Source organism: Scyliorhinus canicula, chromosome 15 (assembly GCF_902713615.1).
Source record: "Scyliorhinus canicula chromosome 15, sScyCan1.1, whole genome shotgun sequence".
NCBI lineage: Eukaryota > Metazoa > Chordata > Chondrichthyes > Carcharhiniformes > Scyliorhinidae > Scyliorhinus > Scyliorhinus canicula.
In genome coordinates, this window is record NC_052160.1 from 81,153,953 (window position 1) to 81,178,568 (window position 24,616).

At 52.2% G+C, this 24,616-nt stretch overlaps 1 protein-coding gene across 3 annotated transcripts in view; it reads right to left on the reverse strand.

Annotated features, from left to right (window-relative positions):
- Nucleotides 1–24,616, reverse strand: part of LOC119978468 (DENN domain-containing protein 2D-like) — a 196,470-nt gene that overhangs the window by 122,129 nt on the left and 49,725 nt on the right. For 2 of the 3 annotated variants that reach the window (XM_038820127.1, XM_038820129.1), the window contains exons 1-2: nt 23,390–23,569; nt 23,090–23,213 (exon numbers count right to left, since the gene is read on the reverse strand). In XM_038820127.1, the coding sequence (XP_038676055.1) occupies nt 23,090–23,213; nt 23,390–23,548 (283 nt within the window). In that variant the 5' untranslated portion in view covers nt 23,549–23,569. Of the gene's footprint in view, nt 1–23,089; nt 23,214–23,389; nt 23,570–24,616 lie in introns of those variants that run through there. The other variant, XM_038820128.1, reaches the window with a different exon arrangement.

Sequence of the window (24,616 nt, forward strand, 5' to 3'; positions counted from 1 at the left end):
TTATAGGTACTCTCACATGACATGACCTAACCAGCACCAACACAAACACTGCCTATTCTTCATGGGTCTCCAGATTCACTTGAGTCACATTTCTTTTTTTAAAATATAAATTTAGTGTACCCAATTAATTTTTTCCAATTACAGGGCAATTTAGCGTGTCCAACCCACCTACTCTGCACATCTTTGGGTTGTGGGGGCGAAGCCCACACAAACACGGGGAGAATGTGCAAACTCCACACAGACAGTGACCCAGAGCCGGAATTGAACCTGGGACCTCGGCGCCATGAGGCAGCAGGGCTAACCCACTGCGCCACCGTGCTGCCCTGAGATGACCTAAAGTGCTTTTCACCAATGAGGAACGTCTCAAAGAAGTGATAATGCAGGAAATGTTTGTGTACAGGAAGAGCCCATATGAAGTAATATGGTAATGACTAGCTAATCCATTGTGCAATGTTGGTTGAGGAACAAATATTGATGCGGACACTGGAGAGAACTTGCATGTTGCTCTTTGAAGAGTGCTGAAGGATCTTTACACCCACCAGAGCAAGCAGGCCGGCAAGGTCCCAGTTTATCCGAATTGATCACTCTAAGCTAAATAAATGTTTCAGGACCAGCCCTATTTGCCACCAGCCTTTCCACTGCATTTGAAACCTTCTTTCCTGCTGGGAGGAGATGCTCTCAAGGGAGCACTGCTCTCTTTATTCAGGACATTTGAGCAGGAATGCAAATCAATCCAAACTCATCCCAGATTCCCATTTGACACATTGAACAGGCAGTTCTGATCTGCATGTGTCAGTTAAAAAGGATAGTTTTGCCACTGTGCCGAACTCTTGTCTCAGAGTCGGAAGGTTGTGGGTTCAAGTTTTACTCAAGTGGACAGGGTAGATGCAGGGAAGGTGTTCCTGATGGTGGGTGTGTCCAGAACCAGGTGTCACAGCCTGAGGATTCAGGGTAAACCGTTTTGGACAGAGATGAGGAGACATTTCTTCACACAAAGAGTGGTAGGCCTGTGGAATTCATTACCACAGGAGGTAGTTGATGCGAAGGGCCAAAAGGCCTCCTCCTGCTCCTACCGTCTAGGAATCTATGTATCTATTCCATGACTTGTGCCAAAAATCAAGGCCGACACTCGAGTGCAGTACTGAAGGTACTTAAGGGGCGGCAAAGTTGTTAGCACTGCTACCTTAGAACAGAGAACATACAGTGCAGAGAGAGGCCATTCGGCCCGTCGAGTCTGCACCGACCCACTTAAGCCCTCACTTCCACCTTATCCCCGTAACCCAATAACCCTTCCTAACCTTTTTGGTCACTAAGGGCAATTTTTCATGGTCAATCCACCTAACTTGCACGTCTTTGGACTGTGGGAAGAAACCGGAGCACCCAGAGGAAACCCACGCAGACACGAGGAGAACGTGCAGACTCCGCACAGACAGTGACCCAGCAGGGAATCGAACCTGGGACCCTGGCACGACCTCACAGCGTTAGGGACCTGGACTCCAGCCTCGGCTGACTGTCTGAGTGGAGTTTGCATGTTCTCCTCATGTCTGCGTGGATTTCCTCTGGGTGCTACCGTTTCCTCCCACAGTCCAAAGAAGTGCTGGTTCGGTGGATTGGCCATGATCAATTGCTCCTTAGTGTCCAAAAGGTTTGGTGAGGTTCCTGGGTTACGAGGATAGGTTTGGGGTGTAGCCCTAGGTAGGGTGCTCTTTCAGAGGGTCGGTGCAGACTCGCTGGGCCAAATGGCCTCCTTCTGCACTGTTGGGATTCTATGATTCTATTCCATGTTGCACTGTTGGAAGAGCCGTCTTTCAAATGAGACATTAAACCATGATCCCAACTGACCTCTCTGGTGGACATAAAGGATCGCATGTTTAAAAAGGAGGCCGACTTCCGGTGGCAGCATGAAGGCATTGGTCGCACATTTCGTGGCTCCTGCTCGGGTCGGACCTTTGGACCTTTTCCTTTTTTGTCGGACTTTATTGGGTAAATTGATGGTGGAGGAAACTGTGGAGTGGATTCCTACATCAGTGCATGGTGAGGCAGACTAGAAGTGCTCGCAAAGGAAGAAAGAGACGAAAGGGTGAAGGCTTGGGCTGAGGCTGCAGCGGGAGAAAACAAGGCAGATTACCGGAGTCCTGGCTTGACGACCCAGCGGTCGACTGGTTTACCAAGCAGAAACAGGAATACTTGGACCCGATTAAAGAATCGATTGTTCGGCTGGAACTTATACTGGATGCCCAAGACCGGGCGATCCAGAAAGTAGAGAAGATGCTGGCTGAGCAGGAGGAACATCAAACAGCGGTGGAGTTGGAGGTGAGGATGCTGAGAGACCAGCAGAAGAAGCTCCTGGAGAAGGTGGAGGACCTAGAGAATAGGTCCCGCCGGCAGAACCTGAGAATCGTAGGTCTCCCGGAGGGGTCCGAAGGAGCGGACACTGGGGCATACATAGGGGGCATGTTCCAGATGTTACTGGGGGATGGGACCTTCTCCCGATCCTTGGAGGTGTACAGGGCTCACAGAGCGCTCGCGAGGAAGCCGCCAGTGGGGGACCCCCCCGAGGGCAATGGTGGTGAGATTCCACAGGTACTTGGACAAGGAGCGTATTTTACGGTGGGCCAGGCAGACACGGAGTTGTAAATGGAAGAACAGTATCCTGCGGATCTTTCAGGATCTGAGTGTGGATGTAGCCAGGAGAAGAGCGGGGTTCAATCAGATAAAGACTACCCTTTTTAAGAAAAAAGTTAAGTTTGGACTGCTGTATCCGGCCCGTCTTTGGATCATGTATGAGGAGCAATATTTTTATTTTGAGTCGCCCGAGGAAGCCATGGACTTCGCCACAAGGAAAGGACTGGTGGCGGACTGAGGTCTTTGAACTTTGCTGCAGCCCTCATGTTAAAAAGTTTCTTGTTTTTCTGACATTATCTGTAATATCTTCTGTATTGTATTGATTTGGGGCCTGTTGCAGAGCTGAGTGAGTTAAAGTTTACATTTGCACTGATGGGGGATGGAGGTGTGATTGTTAGATGTTGGATCTTCTGTTTGATCTTTTCTTTGTTTTTCGCATTTTATTTTCGGGCAATTGTGTTGGGAATGCTTTTCTTTTGAATATATGTGAGCGGGGGGGGGGGGATAATAGGTGGGTGAACGTCTGGTGCCATGGGCGGGGGTCACCAAGCTAGCTGGGTGGGCTAGCTCACGGAAGCGCAGTGGAGAGGTGAGCAGATGTTATGCTTGTTAAAGGGGTTGGTTTACATAGTGCTGTTACTGGGGGGAGGGGGACTTTTGCTGTGGGCCAATAGGGAGGTCGGAGGTGGAGGCTGCCTGGGGGCGGGCCTGCGGATGCGTGGGGCGCGGGCTGGAGACGGGCCCAAGAAAGGTGATGGCTGATTGGCGAGGGGGGGGGGGGATTAGCCCCCCCAACCAGGCTGATCACATGAAACGAAAGAGGGCTAAACGGGCCGGTTAATGCATGTTCACGCATTTGAGGGGACTGAAGGCGAACGTGATAATGCTGCAGGAGACGCACCTCAGAGTAACTGATCAGATTAGATTAAGGAAGGGATGGGTCGGACAGGTTTTTCACTCGGGACTGGACTCAAAGACTAGAGGAGTCGCGATCCTGATTAATAAGCCAGTGTTATTCGAGGCGGGAAGAATAGTTGCGGATGTGGGAGGCCGGTACATTATGGTTAGTGGGAAGCTGGAGGGGCTGCCGGTGGTACTAGTGAATGTGTATGCGCCAAATTGGGATGATGTGGTGTTTATAAAGAGGATATTGGGGAAGATCCCGGACCTGGATTCGTATAAGTTGGTCATGGGAGGGGACTTTAACACAGTCATCGACCCTGGGCTAGACTGGTCAAGCTCAAGGACGGGCAGGGTGCCAGGAATGGCAAAGGAGATAAAGGGGTTCATGGAGCAAATGGGGGGGGGGACACAACCCATGGAGATTTGGGCGGCCGAGAGTGAAGGAGTTTTTCTACTCACATGTGCATAAAGTATACTCCCGGATTGACTTTTGTATTTTGAACAGGGCTCTACTGACGGGGGTAGTGGACACTGAGTACTCAGCAATCACAATCTCGGATCATGCCCCGCACTGGGTTGACCTACAGGTTAGCAAGGAGAGTAGCTAGCGCCCGCACTGGAGGCTGGACGTGGGACTTTTAGCTGATGAGGTGGTGTGTGGGCGGCGAGCGAAATGTATCCAGAACTATCTGGAAGTCAACGACACGGGTGAAGTTTCGGCGGCGGTGGTCTGGGAGGCATTGACGGCGGTGGTTAAAGGGGAGCTAATCACGATATGGGCCCACAGGGAGAAGGGAGACAGAGCAGGATTGGACCGACTGATAAAGGAGATGTTGCAGGTCGACAGGAGGTATGCGGAGACCCCAGAGGCAGGGCTTCGAAGGGAACAACGGAGGCTACAGGCTGAGTTTGGCTTGTTAACTATAGGGAAGGCGGTGGAGCAGCTGAGGAAGGCGAGGGGTGCGATTTATGAGCATGGGGAAAAGGCCAGTAGAATTCTTGCACAGCAGCTTAAAAAAAGGGAGGCTGCCAGGGAGATAGGGAAAGTAAAGGACGGGGACGCTAACCTGGTCGGTGATTCAACAGGGGTTAATACGGCATTCAAGGAGTTTTACAGCAGGTTGGATGAATCGGAGCCCCCAGCTGGGCTGGAGGGGATGAGGCACTTTTTAGTGGGGCTGAAGTTCCGAAAGTGGAAAGTTGGTAGAAGGGCTGGGGGTCCCGATTGGGTTGGAGGAAATAGCAGAGGGACTGAAGGCAATGCAGTCGGGTAAAGACCCAGGGCCAGACGGGTACAGACCCAGGGCCAGACGGGTACAGACCCAGGGCCAGACGGGTACCCAGTGGAGTTCTATAAAACGTTCTCTGGGATATTGGGATCGCTGTTAATGATGACATTCAATGAGGCAAGGGAGCGTGGGGTGCTTCCCCCTGATGACGTCGCAGGCCACAATCACATTGATCCTGAAGTGGGACAAGGACCCGGAGCTATGTGGGTCCTGTAGGCTAATATCCTGACTAAATGTGGACGCCAAACTGCTGGCCAAAGTTTTGTCCTCTAGGATTGAAGACTGCGTTCCGGATGTGATTGGGGAGGACCAGACGGGATTTGTTAAGGATAGGCAGTTGGCGGCCAACGTAAGAAGGCTGTTAAATGTGATTATGATGCCCCCAGAAGGTAGGGACGTAGAGGTAGTGGTCGCAATGGACGCGTGGAAGGCATTTGATCGGGTGGAATGGAATTATTTGTGGGAGTTACTGGAACAGTTTGGATTTGGGCGGGGCTTCATTGACTGGGTCAAGTTGTTGTATCAGGCTCCTGTTGCGAGCGTACGGACGAACAGGTCAACGTCTGACTATTTTCAGCCTGCATCGGGGGACGAGGCAGGGATGCCCCCGCTCCCCACTGCTGTTTGCGTTAGCCATAGAGCCGCTGGCAATTGCGCTGAGAGCCTCAAGGGGCTGGTCCAGAGGGGAGTGGAACACAGAGTCTCGCTATATGTAGATGACCTGCCCCTATATGTTTCAGACCCACAAGAAGGGATGGAAGAAATTACAAGGATTCCGGGGGAATTCGGCCGGTTCTTGGGTTATAACCTGAATATGGGGGATGTTTGTGAGATGGATGCGATCCAGGCAAGGGGATTGGAGAGGCGATTGGGGGGAGCTGCCGTTCCGGATGGTTGGGGGAAGCTTTCGTTGCCTAGGCATTCAGGTGGCGTGGGAATGAGAACGGCTACACAAGTTAAATTTGGCCTGATTAGTAGACCAAATGAAGGACGATTTCCGAAGGTGGGACGTGCTCCCGTTGTCACTGGCTGGGAGGGTACAGACAGTGAAAATGGCGGTCCTCCCGAGATTCCTGTTTGTGTTTCAGTGTCTTCCCATTTTTATTCCACGGTCCTTCTCTAAACGTGAACGTGTCAATAAGATGATCACTGGCTTTGTATGGGCGGGTAAGACCCCGCAAGTAAAAAAGGGGATGCTGGAGTGGAGCCGGGGGGAGGGTGGGCTGGCACTGCCAAACTTTAGTAATTATTATTGGGCAGCGAATATAGCCATGATTAGGAAGTGGGTGGTGGGGGGAGGGTTGGTGTGGGAGCAGCATAATGCAAGGGCAGCAGTTTGGGGGCGTTGGTCACGGCGCCTCTGCCGTTCACGCCGGCACGGTTCTCCACCAGCCCAGTGGTGGTGGCGGCCCTGAAAGTCTGGGGGCAATGCCGTAATCATTTTTGATCCATGGATGTTTAATGGACATGTATCTTGGATTGGATTTGTTTATTGTCATGTGTACCAAAGTACAGTGAAAGGTATTGTTCTGCATACAGCTGAGACAAATCATTCGTACATAGAACATACAGTGCAGAAGGAGACCATTCAGCCCATCAAGTCTGCACCGCCCTCACTTCCACCCTATCCCCATAACCCGATAACTCCTCCTAATCGTTTTGGTGACTAAGGGCAATTTATCATGGACAATCCACCTAACCTGCACATCTTTGGACTGTGGGAGGAAACCGGAGCACCCGGAGGAAACCCACGCAGACACGGGGAGAACGTGCAGACTCCTCACAGACAGTGACCCAGCAGGGAGTCACACCTGGGACCCTGGCGCTGTGAAGCCACAGTGCTAACCACTTGTGCTACATAGGGCAAACATAAAATACATAATGTAAATACATAGACACAGGCATCGGGTGAAGCATACAGGAGTGTTGTACTATTCAGTCGGGAAGATGTGTGAAAAGATCAGATCAGTCTATAAGAGGGTCGTTTGGAGTCTGGTAACAGCGGGGATGAAGCTGTTTGTGAATCTGTTTGTGCTTGTTCTCAGACTTTTGTATCTCCTGCCTGATGGAAGAAGTTGGAAGAGTGAATAAGCCAGGTGGGACTTTGGGTATTTTTCTAAGAATTATTGATGAATTCACTGGTGTTGTGACTCTGGGTCAAGTGGGGCTGGCATTGACAGCACACTCACCCAGGGTATCCTAACATCATCCTCAAATTTACAAATTGTGTTTTTGATTCCAAAGTCCAAATGGTTAATGTAAATTGTGAGCATCAGTGATCCCAGCCCTGATCCCTGTGGAACACCGTTCCCACTTTCTGCCTCTCTGAATAGACAGCCGTTACACCCACTCCCTGCTTTCTGCCTTGAAGCCAGCCAGCCATCCATTCTGCCACTGGTCCCCTGACTCCACATTCTCGAACCTTATTAATCTGCCTGTTATGTGGCAGCTTATCAAAGGCCTTTTTAAGATCCAGATCAATTGTATCTGCTCTTTCTGTGACCGCCTCAGAAAAATTCAATAAGATTGAAGGGATTGAGAGTTGTTGCTACTTTGCTATATGTAAGAATACACACACTCTGCAGTGACAGTCTGTATAGAGCCAAAAATAAAAAGGATCTCAAAAGATCATGTTGAAATGGTGACGTCACATTCCTGGAAAATATCAGGTTGCTATAGCAACTTCTATATTTCTGGCATTTCCCATTCCATAGCCATAAATAAGGATGTTCCCAGCACTGGCATTCCGAGTTACAGGATCTTTGGGACTTTCCATAATCACAGCTGGTTGTCAACATGAGCATTTGGACACAGTTTTATGGTGTGGGGGTGAGGCTCCGTAAACTGCAGCACTGTACGGGGCTCCCTCCCCATCTCGCACACAGACACCAGCCTCACTTCTCATTTTCTCCCAGATGGAGACTTTAACTTTCCAAATATTGACTGGAAAAGATATATTTCGAGTACATTAGATGGGTCGTTCTTTGTACAATATGTGCAGGAGGGTTTCCTGACACAATATGTTGACAGGCCAACAAGAGGCGAGGCCACATTGGATTTGGTTTTGGGTAATGAACCAAGCCAGGTGTTAGATCTGGAGGTAGGTGAGCACTTTGGAGACAGTGACCACAATTCGGTGACCTTTACGTTAGTGATGGAAAGGGATAAGTATACCCCGCAGGGCAAGAGTTATAGCTGGGGGAAGGGCAATTATGATGCCATTAGACATGACTTAGGATGTGTAGGTTGGAGAAGTAGGCTGCAAGGGTTGGGCACACTGGATATGTGGAGTTTGTTCAAGGAACAGCTATTGCGTGTTCTTGATAAGTACGTACCAGTCAGGCAGGGAGGAAGGGGTAGAGAGAGGGAACCGTGGTTTACCAAAAAAGTGGAATCTCTTGTTAAGAGGAAGAAGGACGCCTATGTGAAGATGAGGCGTGAAGTTTCAGTTGGGGCGCTTGATAGTTACAAGGAAGCGAGGAAGGATCTAAAGAGAGAGCTAAGGCGAGCAAGGAGGGGACATGAGAAGTCTTTGGCAGGTAGGATCAAGGAAAACCCAAAAGCTTTCTATAGATATGTCAGGAATAAAAGAATGATGAGGGTAAGAGTAGGGCCAGTCAAGGACAGTGGTGGGAAGTTGTGTGTGGAGGCTGAGGAGATAAGCTAAATAAATACTTTTCGTCAGTATTCACTCAGGAAAAAGATAATGTTGTGGAGGAGAATGCTGAGACCCAGGCTATTAGAATAGATGGCATTGAGGTGCGTAGGGAAGAAGTGTTGGCAATTCTGGACAAGGTGAAAATAGATAAGTCCCCGGGACCTGATGGGATTTATCCTAGGATTCTCTGGGAAGCCAGGGAAGAGATTGCTGAGCCTTTGGCTTTGATTTTTATGTCATCATTGGCTACAGGAATAGTGCCAGAGGACTGGAGGATAGCAAATGTGGTCCCTTTGTTCAAGAAGGGGAGTAGAGATAACCCCGGTAACTATAGGCCGGTGAGCCTCACGTCTGTTGTGGGTAAAGTCTTGGAGAGGATTATAAGAGATACGATTTATAATCATCTAGATAGGAATAATATGGGCAGCACGGTGGCCTTGTGGTTAGCATAACCGCCTCACGGCGCTGAGGTCCCAGGTTCGATCCCGGCTCTGGGTCACTGTCCGTGTGGAGTTTGCACATTCTCCCCGTGTCTGCGTGGGTTTCGCCCCCACAACCCAAAAATGTGCAGAGTAGGTGGATTGGCCAAGCTAAATTGCCCCTTAATAAAAAAAATAATTGGGTAATCTAAATTTATAAAAAAAAAAAAAAAAAAGATAGGAATAATATGATTAGGGATAGTCAGCATGGTTTTGTGAAGGGTAGGTCATGCCTCACAAACCTTATCGAGTTCTTTGAGAAGGTGACTGAACAGGTAGACGAGGGTAGAGCAGTTGATGTGGTGTATATGGATTTCAGTAAAGCGTTTGATAAGGTTCCCCACGGTCGGCTATTGCAGAAAATACGGAGGCTGGGGATTGAGGGTGATTTAGAGATGTGGATCAGAAATTGGCTAGTTGAAAGAAGACAAAGAGGGTGGTGGTTGATGGCAAATGTTCAGAATTGAGTTCAGTTACGAGTGGCGTACCACAAGGATCTGTTCTGGGGCCGTTGCTGTTTGTCATTTTTATAAATGACCTAGAGGAGGGCGCAGAAGGTTGGGTGAGTAAATTTGCAGACGACACTAAAGTCGGTGGAGTTGTAGACAGTGCGGAAGGATGTTGCAGGTTACAGAGGGACATAGATAAGCTGCAGAGCTGGGCTGAGAGGTGGCAAATGGAGTTTAATGTGGAGAAGTGTGAGGTTATTCACTTTGGAAAGAATAACAGGAATGCGGAATATTTGGCTAATGGTAAAATTCTTGGTAGTGTGGATGAGCAGAGGGATCTCGGTGTCCATGTACATAGATCCCTGAAAGTTGCCACCCAGGTTGATAGGGTTGTGAAGAAGGCCTATGGTGTGTTGGCCTTTATTGGTAGAGGGATTGAGTTCCGGAGCCGTGAGGTCATGTTGCAGCTGTACAAAACTCTGGTACGGCCGCATTTGGAGTATTGCGTACAGTTCTGGTCGCCTCATTATAGGAAGGACGTGGAAGCTTTGGAACGGGTGCAGAGGAGATTTACCAGGATGTTGCCTGGTATGGAGGGAAAATCTTATGAGGAAAGTCTGATGGACTTGAGGTTGTTTTCGTTAGAGAGAAGAAGGTTAAGAGGTGACTTAATAGAGGCATACAAAATTATCAGAGGGTTAGATAGGGTGGACAGCGAGAGCCTTCTCCCGCGGATAGAGGTGGCTAGCACGAGGGGACATAGCCTTAAATTGAGGGGTAATAGATATAGGACAGAGGTCAGAGATAGGTTTTTTACGCAAAGAGTGGTGAGGCCGTGGAATGCCCTACCTGCAACAGTAGTGAACTCGCCAACATTGAGGGCATTTAAAAGTTTATTGGATAAGCATATGGATCATAATGGCATAGTGTAGGTTAGATGGCCTTTAGTTTTTGACTTCCAATGTCGGTGCAACATCGTGGGCCGAAGGGCCTGTACTACGCTGTATCGTTCTATGTTCTATGTCACCCTCACTGAGTTGGGGCCAGACTGGCCTCTGAGTCAGAAGGTCACAGGTTCACAGCATGCTTCCAAGAAAGTTGATGTTTCAGTACAGTACTGAGGGAAGGCTGCACTGTGGGAAGTGGTGCCTTTCCGATGAGACACTGAACCAAAGTCCCACTTGTCACAGAGTCATTGCGGCATGGGGCCCATCAAGACTATCCCAATTCTCTGTAGATAAATCCAATCAGTCCCATCCTCCAACACTTTCACCACAGCACCCCCCCCCCCCCCCCCCCCGCCAAAATGCATCACCTCACACCTCTCGGATTAAATTCCCGTCTGCGAGCCTTTATTTGGCCTGTTACAGCCAATTTGTATCATCCTCTCTGCCACTCCTCCAAGTTTGGTTGGTATCGTTGGCAAATGTTGAAAATCACCAAGCCATGAAGCCTGCGGAGTGCGTTGGAGAGGCACTATTCTGATGAGCGAGCATAAACAGAGGAACCTGGGGGTGCAATGGCCTTCGATTTTGGAGGTGGCAGGGTACATTGAGAGAGTGGTTAGCAAAGCAATTGGGATTCTGAGCTTCATAACCGAGGATAGAGTACAAAAGTAGGGAAGTAATGCTGCACCTTTCTAAAGCTCTGCTGAGACTATAACTAGGGTATTATGCCCACTTCTGGCCACCACATTTTCGGAAGAATGTGAAGATCCCTGAGGGGGTGCAGTGGGAGATTTCCCAGAATGGTTCCAAGGAGTGAGGGAATTTTAGTTACATGGCTTGGCTGCAGAAGCTGTGGTTGTTCCCCTTGAAGACGGAGGGGAGATTTGATCGAGGTGAAGAAGATTATGACAGTTTAAGAAGAATAAGCTGATCTCATTGGTGGATGGTATAATGACTAGTGGACAGATTTTAGGTTTTGAACAAGGGAAGCAGGGAGAAACTAGAGGGAAAGTATTATTACCGAGGGTAATAACCCACCTGCATAGGTGGAGGAAGCCGAGATGATTTCCAAATTAATCAGGGTGGCACTTCAGGGAATGAAGCCTGGAGGTTTAAAGGGCTAGAATGGGGAAATGGAACTGAGTGGATTGCTGTACAGAGAGTCAGCATGGCATTGAAGAGCTGAATGGCCTCCAGCCGTGTCATAATGACTCGAAGAGCAATTTTTAAACATCATGACTGTGCCCGTATACTGGCTGGGGAGGTGCCGGCAAACGGCCTGCTGCCATTTGCAGGAAGCTCTTGGGGATTAAATTCCAAACGGGCAGTGTGCTAGCTGCTCCACAGGGGAACTTTCCTATGGTGCAGAAGAATCTAGGTGTTCTCGAGCACCAGGCGCAGCAAGTTAATTTGCAGATGCAGCATTTAATCAAGGCGATTGGAATCGATTGGAGTCGATTGGAAGCGATTGGAGTGAGACCGTATCTCGAATACTGTGAGCAGGTTTGGTCTCTTTATTTCAGGAAGCATTATGGAACCCCGACAGTGCAGAAAGAGGCCATTCGACCCATCGAGTCTGCACTGACCCTCTTAGAGGTCACTCCACGCCCCCGCCCTATCCCAATTACACTTGAACCTAACCCAGGGCTTTTCAAAATCAGGGTTACAGGTGGGTGTCGACAGGGTCGTGGAGCAATCGGTTGTGGCATTAGCGATCGCGGGAAGAAGTCCCCAACTGCTGCGACCCTCTTTTAAGGTTGCTGGCCGTGGGCGGTCCCCGATTGGTTGTAGCGTTTGAAGGGGTGGGCGGCATGAGGCTGGGCTGTGTGCTGGTCACCACGTGCACGCGGGGGAGATGGTAGGCACTGGGGCTGACGGACGTCCACGTGGATGCGCGATGCTAACAGTGAATTCCCCAGCTTGGAGATCTGCTCTAGTGCTGGTCCTATGTGCCCTACTCGGCTCGTTCCCCAACAACGATTGGAAATTATGGAACCTGCGGCTCCGTAGTCAATCTGTTCAACTACTGGCACAACATCCGCTTGCACTCCCATGACAGTAAGTACTGGTCGGGAAGTGGTCTGTGACTGGAGTGGGTGCAGTGAGAGGGAAGCCAGGCCAGATTAGTCAGCGAGGAATACCGATCAAACAAGGCTAGTCAATAGGGCTGATGTATGTGAACCTACACAGTCATCACTTTGTGTAGACCCTCTCTGGAAACCAGGAAGTAAGTACTTTTGGTGAGAATGGAGCAGACGATGACTAGGATGTTTGGATAGGGCAATGCAGTGGAACCAGTAAGAAATATTGTGACATTGTATGTGTGTTTGACAAGTTACTTCATCTCCTCTCAAGTCGTAGTTTGTAAAGTAAAAACGAAATTGTACGTTTTTCTATAATTGTTTAAATTTCTAAAGAAATGGGAATATATTCAAAACAGTTTGCTTGCAAATATAAAGATGCACATGATGAACTGAAATTGTTTTAATTTTTAGCAGTAAAAAGTCAGGAACTTGGAAAAATCAGTTATTGGAAATAAAGTTTCAAAGTAAAAAAAAGAATGCCGGCTGCCACCGGCCTTTAACTATGAACGATGGAGTCTTGCCGCCAGAGAAGGTCACGCACCCAGCGTGTTCAGTGACATGCCCCGTATGTCTGTTGTTTGAGCACAAAATCATGGAGCTTAGATTCCTCCCATTTTGTAGCTGCCAACAAGCAAGCAACAGGACAGTTAGCAAGCAACTAAAATCGGGAACAAAGCAGTAGAAAGATAATTTCTTTACATATGGCTTAAATTATGCCAATGCAAATCAGGATGCAAAGCCCTTTTGTGTTATATGCAGGGAAGTTTAAAACCCTCAAATCTTCAAAAGCATTTGAAGACTAAGCACGACGAATTTGAGGAAAATCTCCTGATTTGTTTCAAAGCATACAGCGAGAACGTAAATCGTCAGCTGAAGTCCTTCGCAGAAATGTAACATTGAATGACGAAGCAAGAGATATCGCGAGAGCCGAACAGGCTCACCTGCCACATTAAAAGGTAAGTGAACATGGTGGGTGGCGAAGGTCGGCCGGAATGTCCCATGAACATCCGCCGGCATGGGTCCTGAAGGTCCGCCGGTTGGTAAAAATGGTTTGAAAAAAAGTTTGAAAAACTCTGACCTAACCTGCGCATCTTTGGACACGAAGGGGCAATTTAGCATGGCCATTCCACCTAATTTGCACATCTTTGGGAGGAAATCGGAGAACCCAGAGCAAACCCACGCAGACTTGGGAGAAAGTGCAAACTCCACACAGTCATCAAAGGCAGAATTGATCCCAGGTCCTTGGCGCTATGAGGCAACAATGCTAACCACTGTGCTGCCCCATATCTGCCAGGATGCAATGCATTGGAGATGGTCCAGAGGAGGTTTAATAGATTGATAGGTAAGTTCAGCTCAGTTGGCTGGACAGTTGGTTTCTGCTGCAGAGCGGAGTCAACAGCGTGGGTTAGAACATAGAACATACAGTGCAGGAGGCCATTTAGCCCATTGAGTCTGCACCGACCCACTTAAGCCCTGAACCGGCTGAGGTTATTCATGAAAACCCCGCCTTCTCAACCTTGCTCCTTGCAAGAGGTGTGGTGATCCTCAGGTTAAATGACCACCAGTCAGCTCTCCCCACAAAGGGGAAAGCAGCCTATGGGACTCTGGCGACTTTACCTTTTACCTTATCAGATTGACAACTGGAATGAATAGGTTGTCTTATGAGGGGAGGTTGGACAGGCTGGCCTTGTTTCCCCTTTAGTTTAGAAGAGTGAGGGGTGACTTGATTGAGTATATAAGATCCTGGACGTGGAAAGAATGTTTCTTCTGGAGGGTGAGTCCGGAGCTAGGGGGGGCAGTGTTTTAAAATTAGGGTCACCCTTTTAGGACAGAGATGAGAAGAAGTTCTTTTCTGAGGGTTGTGTGACTTTGGATCTCTTTGCTTCAGAAGCTGGTGGAGGCCAGGGGGGTGGTCACTGAATATTTTTAAGGCAGAGGTAGATAGATTCTTGTCAGGGAAGGGAACCAAAGGTTATCTGCGGTAGGTGGGGAATGTGGAACTCAACACAAATAGATCAGATTACCGAATAGCGCAGCAGGCTTGAGGGGCCGAATGGCCTACTTCTGCTCCTATTTCGTAAGTTCCCAGCCAATCTGAGTTTGGCAGTTCTCTTGTACCGGCTGCATCACTGGAAGCTCTTGCCAGTGTCAGTACCGCAAGGGGTTTTGGGAGGAATAGTGCTACATGGTGTTTGCATTGGTTTCGCCCCTACAACCCAAAGATGTGCAGGATAGGTGGATTGGCCACGCTAAATTGCCCCTTAATTGGGAAAAAAACAATTGGGCACTCTAAATTTATTTTAAAAAAAGAAAAAGAAAAAAAATGCTACATGGTGTAGGATTGCCAACACCAGTCAGACTGGACTTGGCGATGCAGGGGAAGGAGATTGAAAGTCAAGGGCAGGGGGATGTCTCTTTGCGGGACGTAGCACTTTCAGCATGTCCCTCCATTGCACGCCTGAGCAAGAGGGACCACACAGTACCAGAGGCATCCTGCCAGGGTTTACATAATGCCGCCCCCATTTGTTGCTAATTGAATACCAATTATGGGGAGATGAAGACCTTTAGTGGCCACTTTAGGGGTCTCAATTGGCGTCTGGACAGGAAGGAAGTCCATGACCTTAACTGCTCTGGACTTAATCCGAGGGAGTCAGGAAGATGAGATGCTCTCCACCCTGAGCTTTCCTGTGGACATTACATTCTGTTTAAGACTCGATCCAATTCAGTGAACCTCTAAACCACATCCCACAGATGAGTCAATCCTCTCAATTTGCTTTCCACGTCACTCAAAGCACTAACCTATCCTATTCTGTAGAACACTCGATTTCAATCCATGGCCATTCAATTCTGTTTTACAAACTGTCCAATCCTTCTTTAAAAATCTTTTTATTCTCCACATTTTCATCAAACAAACGAAATAGCGATCACTAAAAAAACAGCCCCCTCAATATACAGACCGATACATCCACCCTAACAGGACTCGCCTCTGGGCAATCAGCGAGGCGAAGGCTAAAACCTCTGGCCCCGCGACCTGCCTGTAGCCCGGGACGGTTCAACACCCCGAAAGTGGCCTCGAAGGGACCCGGTTTCAAGTCCACATGTAATACCCCCGAGATGATGCTAAAGACCTCCCTCCAATACCACTCCAGCTTCGGACAGGACCAAAACATATGTACATGGTCTGCGGGGCCCCTCCCATATCGCTCACATCCGTCCTCCATTCCCTCAAAGAGGCGGCTCATCCTCGCCCTCGTGAAGTGTGCCCGAAATAAGACCTTCAGCGGTATCAGGCCCAACCTCGTCCATGAGGTTGAGATGTTCATCCTTTGCAGCACCTCACATCACAAACCTTCTTCCATTACCTCCCCAAACTCTCCTTCTAGGGGCTGGTGTAGCACAGTGGGTTAAACAGCTGGCTTGTAATGCAGAACAAGATCAGCAGCGTGGGTTCAATTCCCATTCCGGCCTCCCCAAACAGGCGCCGAAATGTGGCGACTTGGGGCTTTTCACAGAAACTTCATTGAAGCCTACTTGTGACAATAAGAGATTATTATTCCCATTTAGCTTTAATCCCTTCCATGGGGCACCCCGTTCTCCTCCATAATCCTCCCATAAATCGGCAACATCACCCCCTTCTCCAATGCCCCTGCCATGAATACCTCTTTCAACAACGAGGGGGTGGTTCTATCGGGAAGCTCTGAACCTCCTCCCCAGTAAAGTGGCGGAGCGGCAGGCACCAAAATGCTTCCCCTTGCCCCAGTGCATACTTCTCCCCGAACCCTTCCAACCTCGCAAAACGTCCCCCCAGGAGCAGGTCTTTTAATACCCTGATTCCCCTCTCCTCCCATCTCCGAATCTCTCCATCCAGCCTCCCCGGCTCTAACCTGTGATTTCCCCCTGATCGGCATCTCCCCTGCCCCAGCCCCCGATTTAAAATGCTGCCTCAACTACCTCCAAATCTTCAGCGTTGCCACCACCACTGGACTCCCAGAGCACTTGCCCGGGGGCCATTGGAAGTGGCACCGTTCCCAACGCCCTCAACCCCGACACCTTCCTCCTCCATCCTAACCCACCTGGAGTCCCCACGACCCAACTCCTCACCGTTTCCACTTCCGCCGCCCAATAGTAATATAATAAATTTGGGAGGCCTTGCTCCCACCGCCTGCCGCCCTCTCTGCAGGACCATCTTCCTGACCCTGGCTGCCTTTCGCCCCCAGATGAACGAGTTGAACAATTTGTCCGCTTTCTGAAAAAGACTGTCCAATCCTACTCAATACATTAGCACAATCCCATTGCAGTGGCCACTCAATCCCAATCGACCATTTAATCCCACTGCACACAATCCCACTGCACACAGACCACACAATCCTGCTCCATCACCCACACAATCCCACTGCACACAATCCCACTGTACACAGACCACACAAGCCTGCTCCATCACCCACACAATCCCACTGAACACAATCCCACTGTACACAGACCACACAATCCTGCTCCATCACCCACACAATCCCACTGCACAGACCACACAATCCTGCTCCATCACCCACACAATCCCACTGCACAGACCACACAATCCTGCTCCATCACCCACACAATCCCACTGCACACAATCCCACTGTACACAGACCACACAATCCTGCTCCATCACCCACACAATCCCACTGCACACAGGCCACACAATCCTGCTCCATCACCCACACAATCCCACTGCACACAGGCCACACAATCCCGCTCCATCACCCACACAATCCCACTGCACACAGGCCACACAATCCTGCTCCATCACCCACACAATCCCACTGCACACAGGCCACACAATCCTGCTCCATCACCCACACAATCCCACTGCACACAATCCTGCTCCATCACCCACACAATCCCACTGCACACAATCCCACTCCAACACCCACACAATCCCACTGCACACAGACCACACAATCCTGCTCCATCACCCACACAATCCCACTGCACACAATCCCGCTCCATCACCCACACAATCCCACTGCACACAGACCACACAATCCTGCTCCATCACCCACACAATCCCACTGCACAGACCACACAATCCTGCTCCATCACCCACACAATCCCACTGCACAGACCACACAATCCTGCTCCATCACCCACACAATCCCACTGCACACAGACCACACAATCCTGCTCCATCACCCACACAATCCCACTGCACAGACCACACAATCCTGCTCCATCACCCACACAATCCCACTCCAACACCCACACAATCCCACTGCACACAGACCACACAATCCTGCTCCATCACCCACACAATCCCACTGCACACAATCCCACTGTACACAGACCACACAATCCCACTGCACACAATCCCACTGTACACAGACCACACAATCCTGCTCCATCACCCACACAATCCCACTGCACACAATCCCCCTCCAACACCCACACAATCCCACTCAGTTCCACTCCATTGGTCACTCAGTCCTCTTTTATCTTATTTTTTTAGAAATTTAGAGTACCCAATTCATGTTTAACTAATTAAGGGACAATTTTAGCGTGGCCAATCCACCGACCCGGCACATCTTTGGGTTGTGGGGACTGAAATACACGCCGAAACGGGGAGACTGTGCAAACTCCACACAGGCAGTGACCCAGAGCCGGGATCGAACCTGGGACCTCGGCGCATGAGGCAGCAGTGCTAACCACTGCGCCATCGTACAGCCCGCCAGTCACTCAGTCCCGCTCCATCGGTCACTCCATCCCACTCCATCGGTCACTCTGTCCCGCTCCATCGGTCACTCAGTCCGGGTCACACAGTCACGCTCCATCGATCACTCAGTCCCGCACCATCGGTCACTCAGTCCGAGTCACTCAGTCCCGCTCCATCGGTCACTCAGTCCGAGTCACTCAGTCCCGCTCCATCGGTCACTCAGTCCCGCACCATCGGTCACTCAGTCCCGCTCCATCGGTCACTCAGTCCGAGTCACTCAGTCCCGCACCATCGGTCACTCAGTCCCGCACCATCGGTCACTCAGTCTGAGTCACTCAGTCCGAGTCACTCAGTCCCGCTCCATCGGTCACTCAGTCCCGCACCATCGGTCACTCAGTCCCGCTCCATCGGTCACTCAGTCCGAGTCACTCAGTCCCGCACCATCGGTCACTCAGTCCCGCACCATCGGTCACTCAGTCCGAGTCACTCAGTCCCGCTCCATCGGTCACTCAATACCGCTCCATCGGTCACTCTGTCCCGCTCCATTGGTCACTCTGTCCGGGTCACTCTATCCCGCTCCATCGGTCACTCACTCCCTCTCCATCGGTCACTCAGTCCCGCTCCATCGGTCACTCAATCCCACTCCATCGGTCACTCAGTACCGCTCCATCGGTCACTCAATACCGCTCCATCGGTCACTCAGTCCGGGTTACTGAGTACCGCTCCATCGGTCACTCAGTACCGCTCCATCGGTCACTCAGTACCGCTCCATCGGTCACTCAGTACCGCTCCATTGGTCACTCAGTACCGCTCCATCGGTCACTCAGTACCGCTCCATCGGTCACTCAGTACCGGTCCATCGGTCACTCTGTCCGCTCCATCGGTCTCGGAGTACCGCTCCATCGGTCACTCAGTCCGGGTCACTCAGTACCGCTCCATCGGTCACTCTGTCCCGTTCCATCGGTCTCTGAGTACCGCTCCATCGGTCACTCAGTACCGCTCCATTGGTCACTCTGTCCCGCTCCATCGGTCACTCAGTACCGCTCCGTCAGTCACTCTGTCCCGCTCCATCGGTCACTCTGTCCCGCTCTATCGGTCACTCAGTCCGGGTCACTCTGTCCCGCTCCATCGGTCACTCTGTCCCGCTCCATCGGTCACTCATCCGGGTCACTCAGTCCAGGTCACTCAGTTCGGGTCTTGCTCCATCGGTCACTCACTCCTGCTCCATCGGTCACTTAGTCCCACCAAATCGATCACTCAGTCCCGCTCCATCGGTCACTCAGTCCGGGTCACTCAGTCACGCTCCATTGGTCACTCCGTCCCGCTCCACCGGTCACTCATCCGGGTCACTCAGTCCAGGTCACTCAGTCCGGGTCACTCAGTCACGCTCCATCGGTCACTCAGTCCCGCCAAATCGATCACTCAGTCCCGCTCCATCGGTCACTCAGTCCCACTCCATCGGTCACTAAGTCCCACTCCATCGGTCACTCAGTCCCGCTCCATCGGTCACTCAGTCCCGCTCCATCGGTCACTCAGTCCCGCTCCATCGGTCACTCCGTCCCGCTCCATCGGTCACTCAGTCCGTGTCACTCAGTCCAGCTCCATCGGTCACTCAGTCCCGCTCCATCGGTCGCTCAGTCCCGCTCCATCGGTCGCTCAGTCCCCCTCCATCGGTCACACAGTCCGGGTCAATCCAACAGGCTCCATCGGTCACTCAGTCCCCCTCCATCGGTCACTCAGTACTGCTGCATCGGTCACTCAGTCCCCCTCCATCGGTCACTCAGTCCCCCTCCATCGGTCACTCTGTACCGCTTCATCGGTCACTCTGTACCGCTCCATCGGTCACTCTGTCCCGCTCCATCGGTCACTCAGTTCCGCTCCCTCCGTCACTCAATACCACTCCATCGGTCACTCAGTCCGTGTCACTCAGTCCAGCTCCATCGGTCACTCAGTCCCGCTCCATCGGTCACTCAGTCCCGCTCCATCGGTCACTCAGTCCCCCTCCATCGGTCACACAGTCCCCCTCCATCGGTCACTCTGTACCGCTCCATCGGTCACTCTGTACCGCTCCATTGGTCACTCAGTCACGCTCCATCGGTCACTCAGTGCCGCTCCGTCGGTCACTCAGTCCCCTCCATCGGTCACTCAGTCCCCCTCCATCAGTCACACAGTCCGGGTCACGCCAACAGGCTCCATCGGTCACTCAGTCCCCCTCCATCGGTCACTCAATCCCACTCCATCGGTCATTCAGTACCGCTCCATCGGTCACTCAGACGCCCTCCATCAATCACTCAGTACCGCTCCATCGGTCACTCAGTCCCGCTCCATCGGTCACTCAGTACCGCTCCATCGGTCACTCAGTACCGCTCCATCGGTCACTCAGTCCCGCTCCATCGGTCACTCAGTACCGCTCCATCGGTCACTCAGTACCGCTCCATCGGTCACTCAGTACCGCTCCATCGGTCACTCAGTACCGCTCCATCGGTCACTCAGTCCCCCTCCATCGGTCACTCAGTCCCCCTCCATCGGTCACTCAGTCCCCCTCCATCGGTCACTCAGTCCCGCTCCATCGGTCACTCAGTACCGCTCCCTCAGTCACTCAGTACCGCTCCATCGGTTACTCAGTACCACTCCATCGGTCACTCAGTCCTGCTCCCTCAGTCACTCAGTACCTCTCCCTCGGTCACTCAGTACCACTCCATCGGTCACTCAGTCCGGGTCACTCAGTCACGCTCCATTGGTCACTCCGTCCCGCTCCACCGGTCACTCATCCGGGTCACTCAGTCCGGGTCACTCAGTCACGCTCCATCGGTCACTCAGTCCCGCCAAATCGATACTCAGTCCCGCTCCATCGGTCACTCAGTCCCGCCAAATCGATCACTCAGTCCCGCTCCATCGGTCACTCAGTCCCGCTCCATCGGTCACTCAGTCCCGCTCCATCGGTCACTCAGTCACGCTCCATCGGTCACTCAGTCCCGCCAAATCGGTCACTCAGTCCGGGTCCATCGGTCACTCATCCGGGTCACTCAGTCCAGGTCACTCAGTTCGGGTCTTGCTCCATCGGTCACTCACTCACTCTCCATCAATCACAGTCCCGCTACATTGGTCACTCTGTCCGGATCACTCTATCCCGCTCCATCGGTCACTCAGTTCTGCTCCATCGGTCACTCAGTCCCGCTCCATCGGTCACTCAGTTCTGCTCCATCGGTCACTCAGTCCCGCTCCATCGGTCACTCAGTTCCGCTCCATCGGTCACTCAGTCCCGCTCCATCGGTCACTCAGTCCCGCTCCATCGGTCACTCAGTCCCGCTCCATCGGTCACTCCGTCCCGCTCCATCGGTCACTCCGTCCCGCTCCATCGGTCACTCAGTCCGTGTCACTCAGTCCAGCTCCATCGGTCACTCAGTCCCGCTCCATCGGTCGCTCAGTCCCCCTCCATCGGTCACTCAGTCCGTGTCACTCAGTACCGCTCCATCGGTCACTCAGTCCCCCTCCATCGGTCGCTCAGTCCCCCATCGGTCACACAGTCCGGGTCAATCCAACAGGCTCCATCGGTCACTCAGTCCCCCTCCATCGGTCACTCAGTACTGCTGCATCGGTCACTCAGTCCCCCTCCATCGATCACTCTGTACCGCTTCATCGGTCACTCTGTACCGCTCCATCGGTCACTCTGTCCCGCTCCATCGGTCACTCAGTCCCGCTCCCTCCGTCACTCAATACCGCTCCATCGGTCACTCAGTCCGTGTCACTCAGTCCAGCTCCATCGGTCACTCAGTCCCGCTCCATCGGTCACTCAGTCCCGCTCCATCGGTCGCTCAGTCCCCCTCCATCGGTCACTCAGTCCCCCTCCATCGGTCACTCTGTACCGCTCCATCGGTCACTCTGTACCGCTCCATTGGTCACTCAGTCACGCTCCATCGGTCACTCAGTGCCGCTCCATTGGTCACTCAGTCCCCCTCCATCGGTCATTCAGTCCCCCTCCATCAGTCACACAGTCCGGGTCACGCCAACAGGCTCCATCGGTCACTCAGTCCCCCTCCATCGGTCACTAAATCCCGCTCCATCGGTCATTCAGACGCCCTCCATCAATCACTCAGTACCGCTCCATTGGTCACTCAGACGCCCTCCATCAATCACTCAGTACCGCTCCATCGGTCACTCAGTACCACTCCATCGGTCACTCAGTACCACTCCATCGGTCACTCAGTACCGCTCCCTCCGTCACTCAGTACCGCTCCATCGGTCACTCAGTACCGCTCCATCGGTCACTCAGTACCACTCCATCGGTCACTCAGTACCACTCCATCGGTCACTCAGTCCCGCTCCCTCAGTCACTCAGTACCGCTCCATCGGTCACTCAGTACCGCTCCATCGGTCACTCAGTCCCCCTCCATCGGTCACTCAGTACCGCTCCATCGGTCACTCAGTACCGCTCCATCGGTCACTCAGTACCGCTCCATCGGTCACTCAGTACCGCTCCATCGGTCACTCAGTACCGCTCCATCGGTCACTCAGTACCGCTCCATCGGTCACTCAGTACCGCTCCATCGGTCACTCAGTACCGCTCCATCGGTCACTCAGTACCGCTCCCTCGGTCACTCAGTACCGCTCCCTCGGTCACTCAGTACCGCTCCCTCAGTCACTCAGTACCACTCCATCGGTCACTCAGTCCCGCTCCCTCGGTCACTCAGTACCGCTCCCTCGGTCACTCAGTACCGCTCCCTCGGTCACTCAGTACCGCTCCCTCGGTCACTCAGTACCGCTCCCTCGGTCACTCAGTACCACTCCATCGGTCACTCAGTCCCGCTCCCTCGGTCACTCAGTACCGCTCCCTCGGTCACTCAGTACCGCTCCATCGGTCACTCAATACCGCTCCATCGGTCACTCAGTACCGCTCCATCGGTCACTCAGTACCGCTCCCTCAGTCACTCAGTACCGCTCCAGTCCTGTAGATAATGTTACTGACCTTTCTCTGAGGCCCGGCCTTTTGCCCCCCCTGGTCTGGGACTGGGTCGCCCCCCGTGCCAAGTGAGGCGCCTGAAGCTCCTGCGGAAAGCCGATGTGAACTCGCTCATGCTGCCTGCCCGATTCTGCAAGAAAACACAAAGAGGATTCACTGTGCAACCCGGTCCCGGAGAAGCAGAGAGCCAGAGTGAGCAGGAGGGGAGCTTCCCGGGCCCCGTCCCGCTCGGACCTCCCGTCCCGCTCCCCCACCCTCTCCCCCACCCTCTCCCCACTATCCTCCCCCACTCTCCCGGCCCCTCACCTGTCGCTCCCCCGCTCTGCACTGTCTTCCGGACTCCGGCTGTTTACCACGGCAGCCCCGCCCCGGGGAGCGGACAGGCGGGAGCCCAGAAGCTCCCTCACAACCGAGGAAAGAGAGTCGACAGCGGCAATACCACCCCAAAAATAACCTACTGTGCATCCCTGAGTGGGACAGGATCCTGCTGGGGTGGTACAGGATCCGGCTGGGAGGGTACAGGATCCTGCTGGGAGGGTACAGGATCCTGCTGGGGTGGTACAGGATCCTGCTGGGCGGGTACAGGATCCTGCTGGGGTGGTACAGGATCCTGCTGGGAGGATACAGGATCCTGCTGGGGTGGTACAGGATCCTGCTGGAAGGGTACAGGATCCTGCTGGGAGGGTACAGGATCCTGCTGGGGTGGTACAGGATCCGGCTGGGAGGGTACAGGATCCTGCTGGGGTGGTACAGGATCCTGCTGGGAGGGTACAGGATCCTGCTGGAGTGGGACAGGATCCTGCTGGGAGGGTACAGGATCCTGCTGGGAATGTATAGGATCCTGCTGGGGTGGCACAGGATCCTGCTGAGAGGGTACAGGATCCTGCTGGGGTGGTACAGGATCCTGCTGGGGGGGGGGGTGGGCAGGATCCTGCTGGGGGGGGGTGCAGGATCCTGCTTGGGGGGGCAGATCCAGCTGGGGGGAGGAGATAGGACCCTGATGTGGGGGAGGAGATAGGATCCTGCTTGGGGGGGGGGGGGGGGCAGGAACCTGCTGGGGGGTTCAGAATTTTGAAACCCTCTCTCCCAAAAAACAGGGCTGTTGGCATTTCAAGATTGAAAATTCTGTTGGGTAGGAGATGCAGAACAAGGATCTAAGCAAAGTTAAGATCCAGCCCAGATCAGCCATGATCGAACTGAAAGTGGAACAGGCTTGAGGGGCTGAATGTCCTCCTCATGTGCCTATTTTCCTGTCATGACGAAAGTGATTCAAAATGAGCAGTGGACAATGAACATTAACATGATTGTGTTGTCAATGTTTCTATGTTGTAATTATTTTGGGAAGTTGTTTAAGAACTGACCACAATGAAGTAAACGGTTTGATTTGATGGTTTTGAGTTTCAGTGCTCTGTTGCTGTATCATTCCCAGCTGCTCTATGAACCTGGTGAATTTGAGGAAACCCGGGACTAGTGTTGGGCTGATTCTCTGTCACCACCAATCAAGCAAGTCTTGCATTCACCCCTCGCAAACTG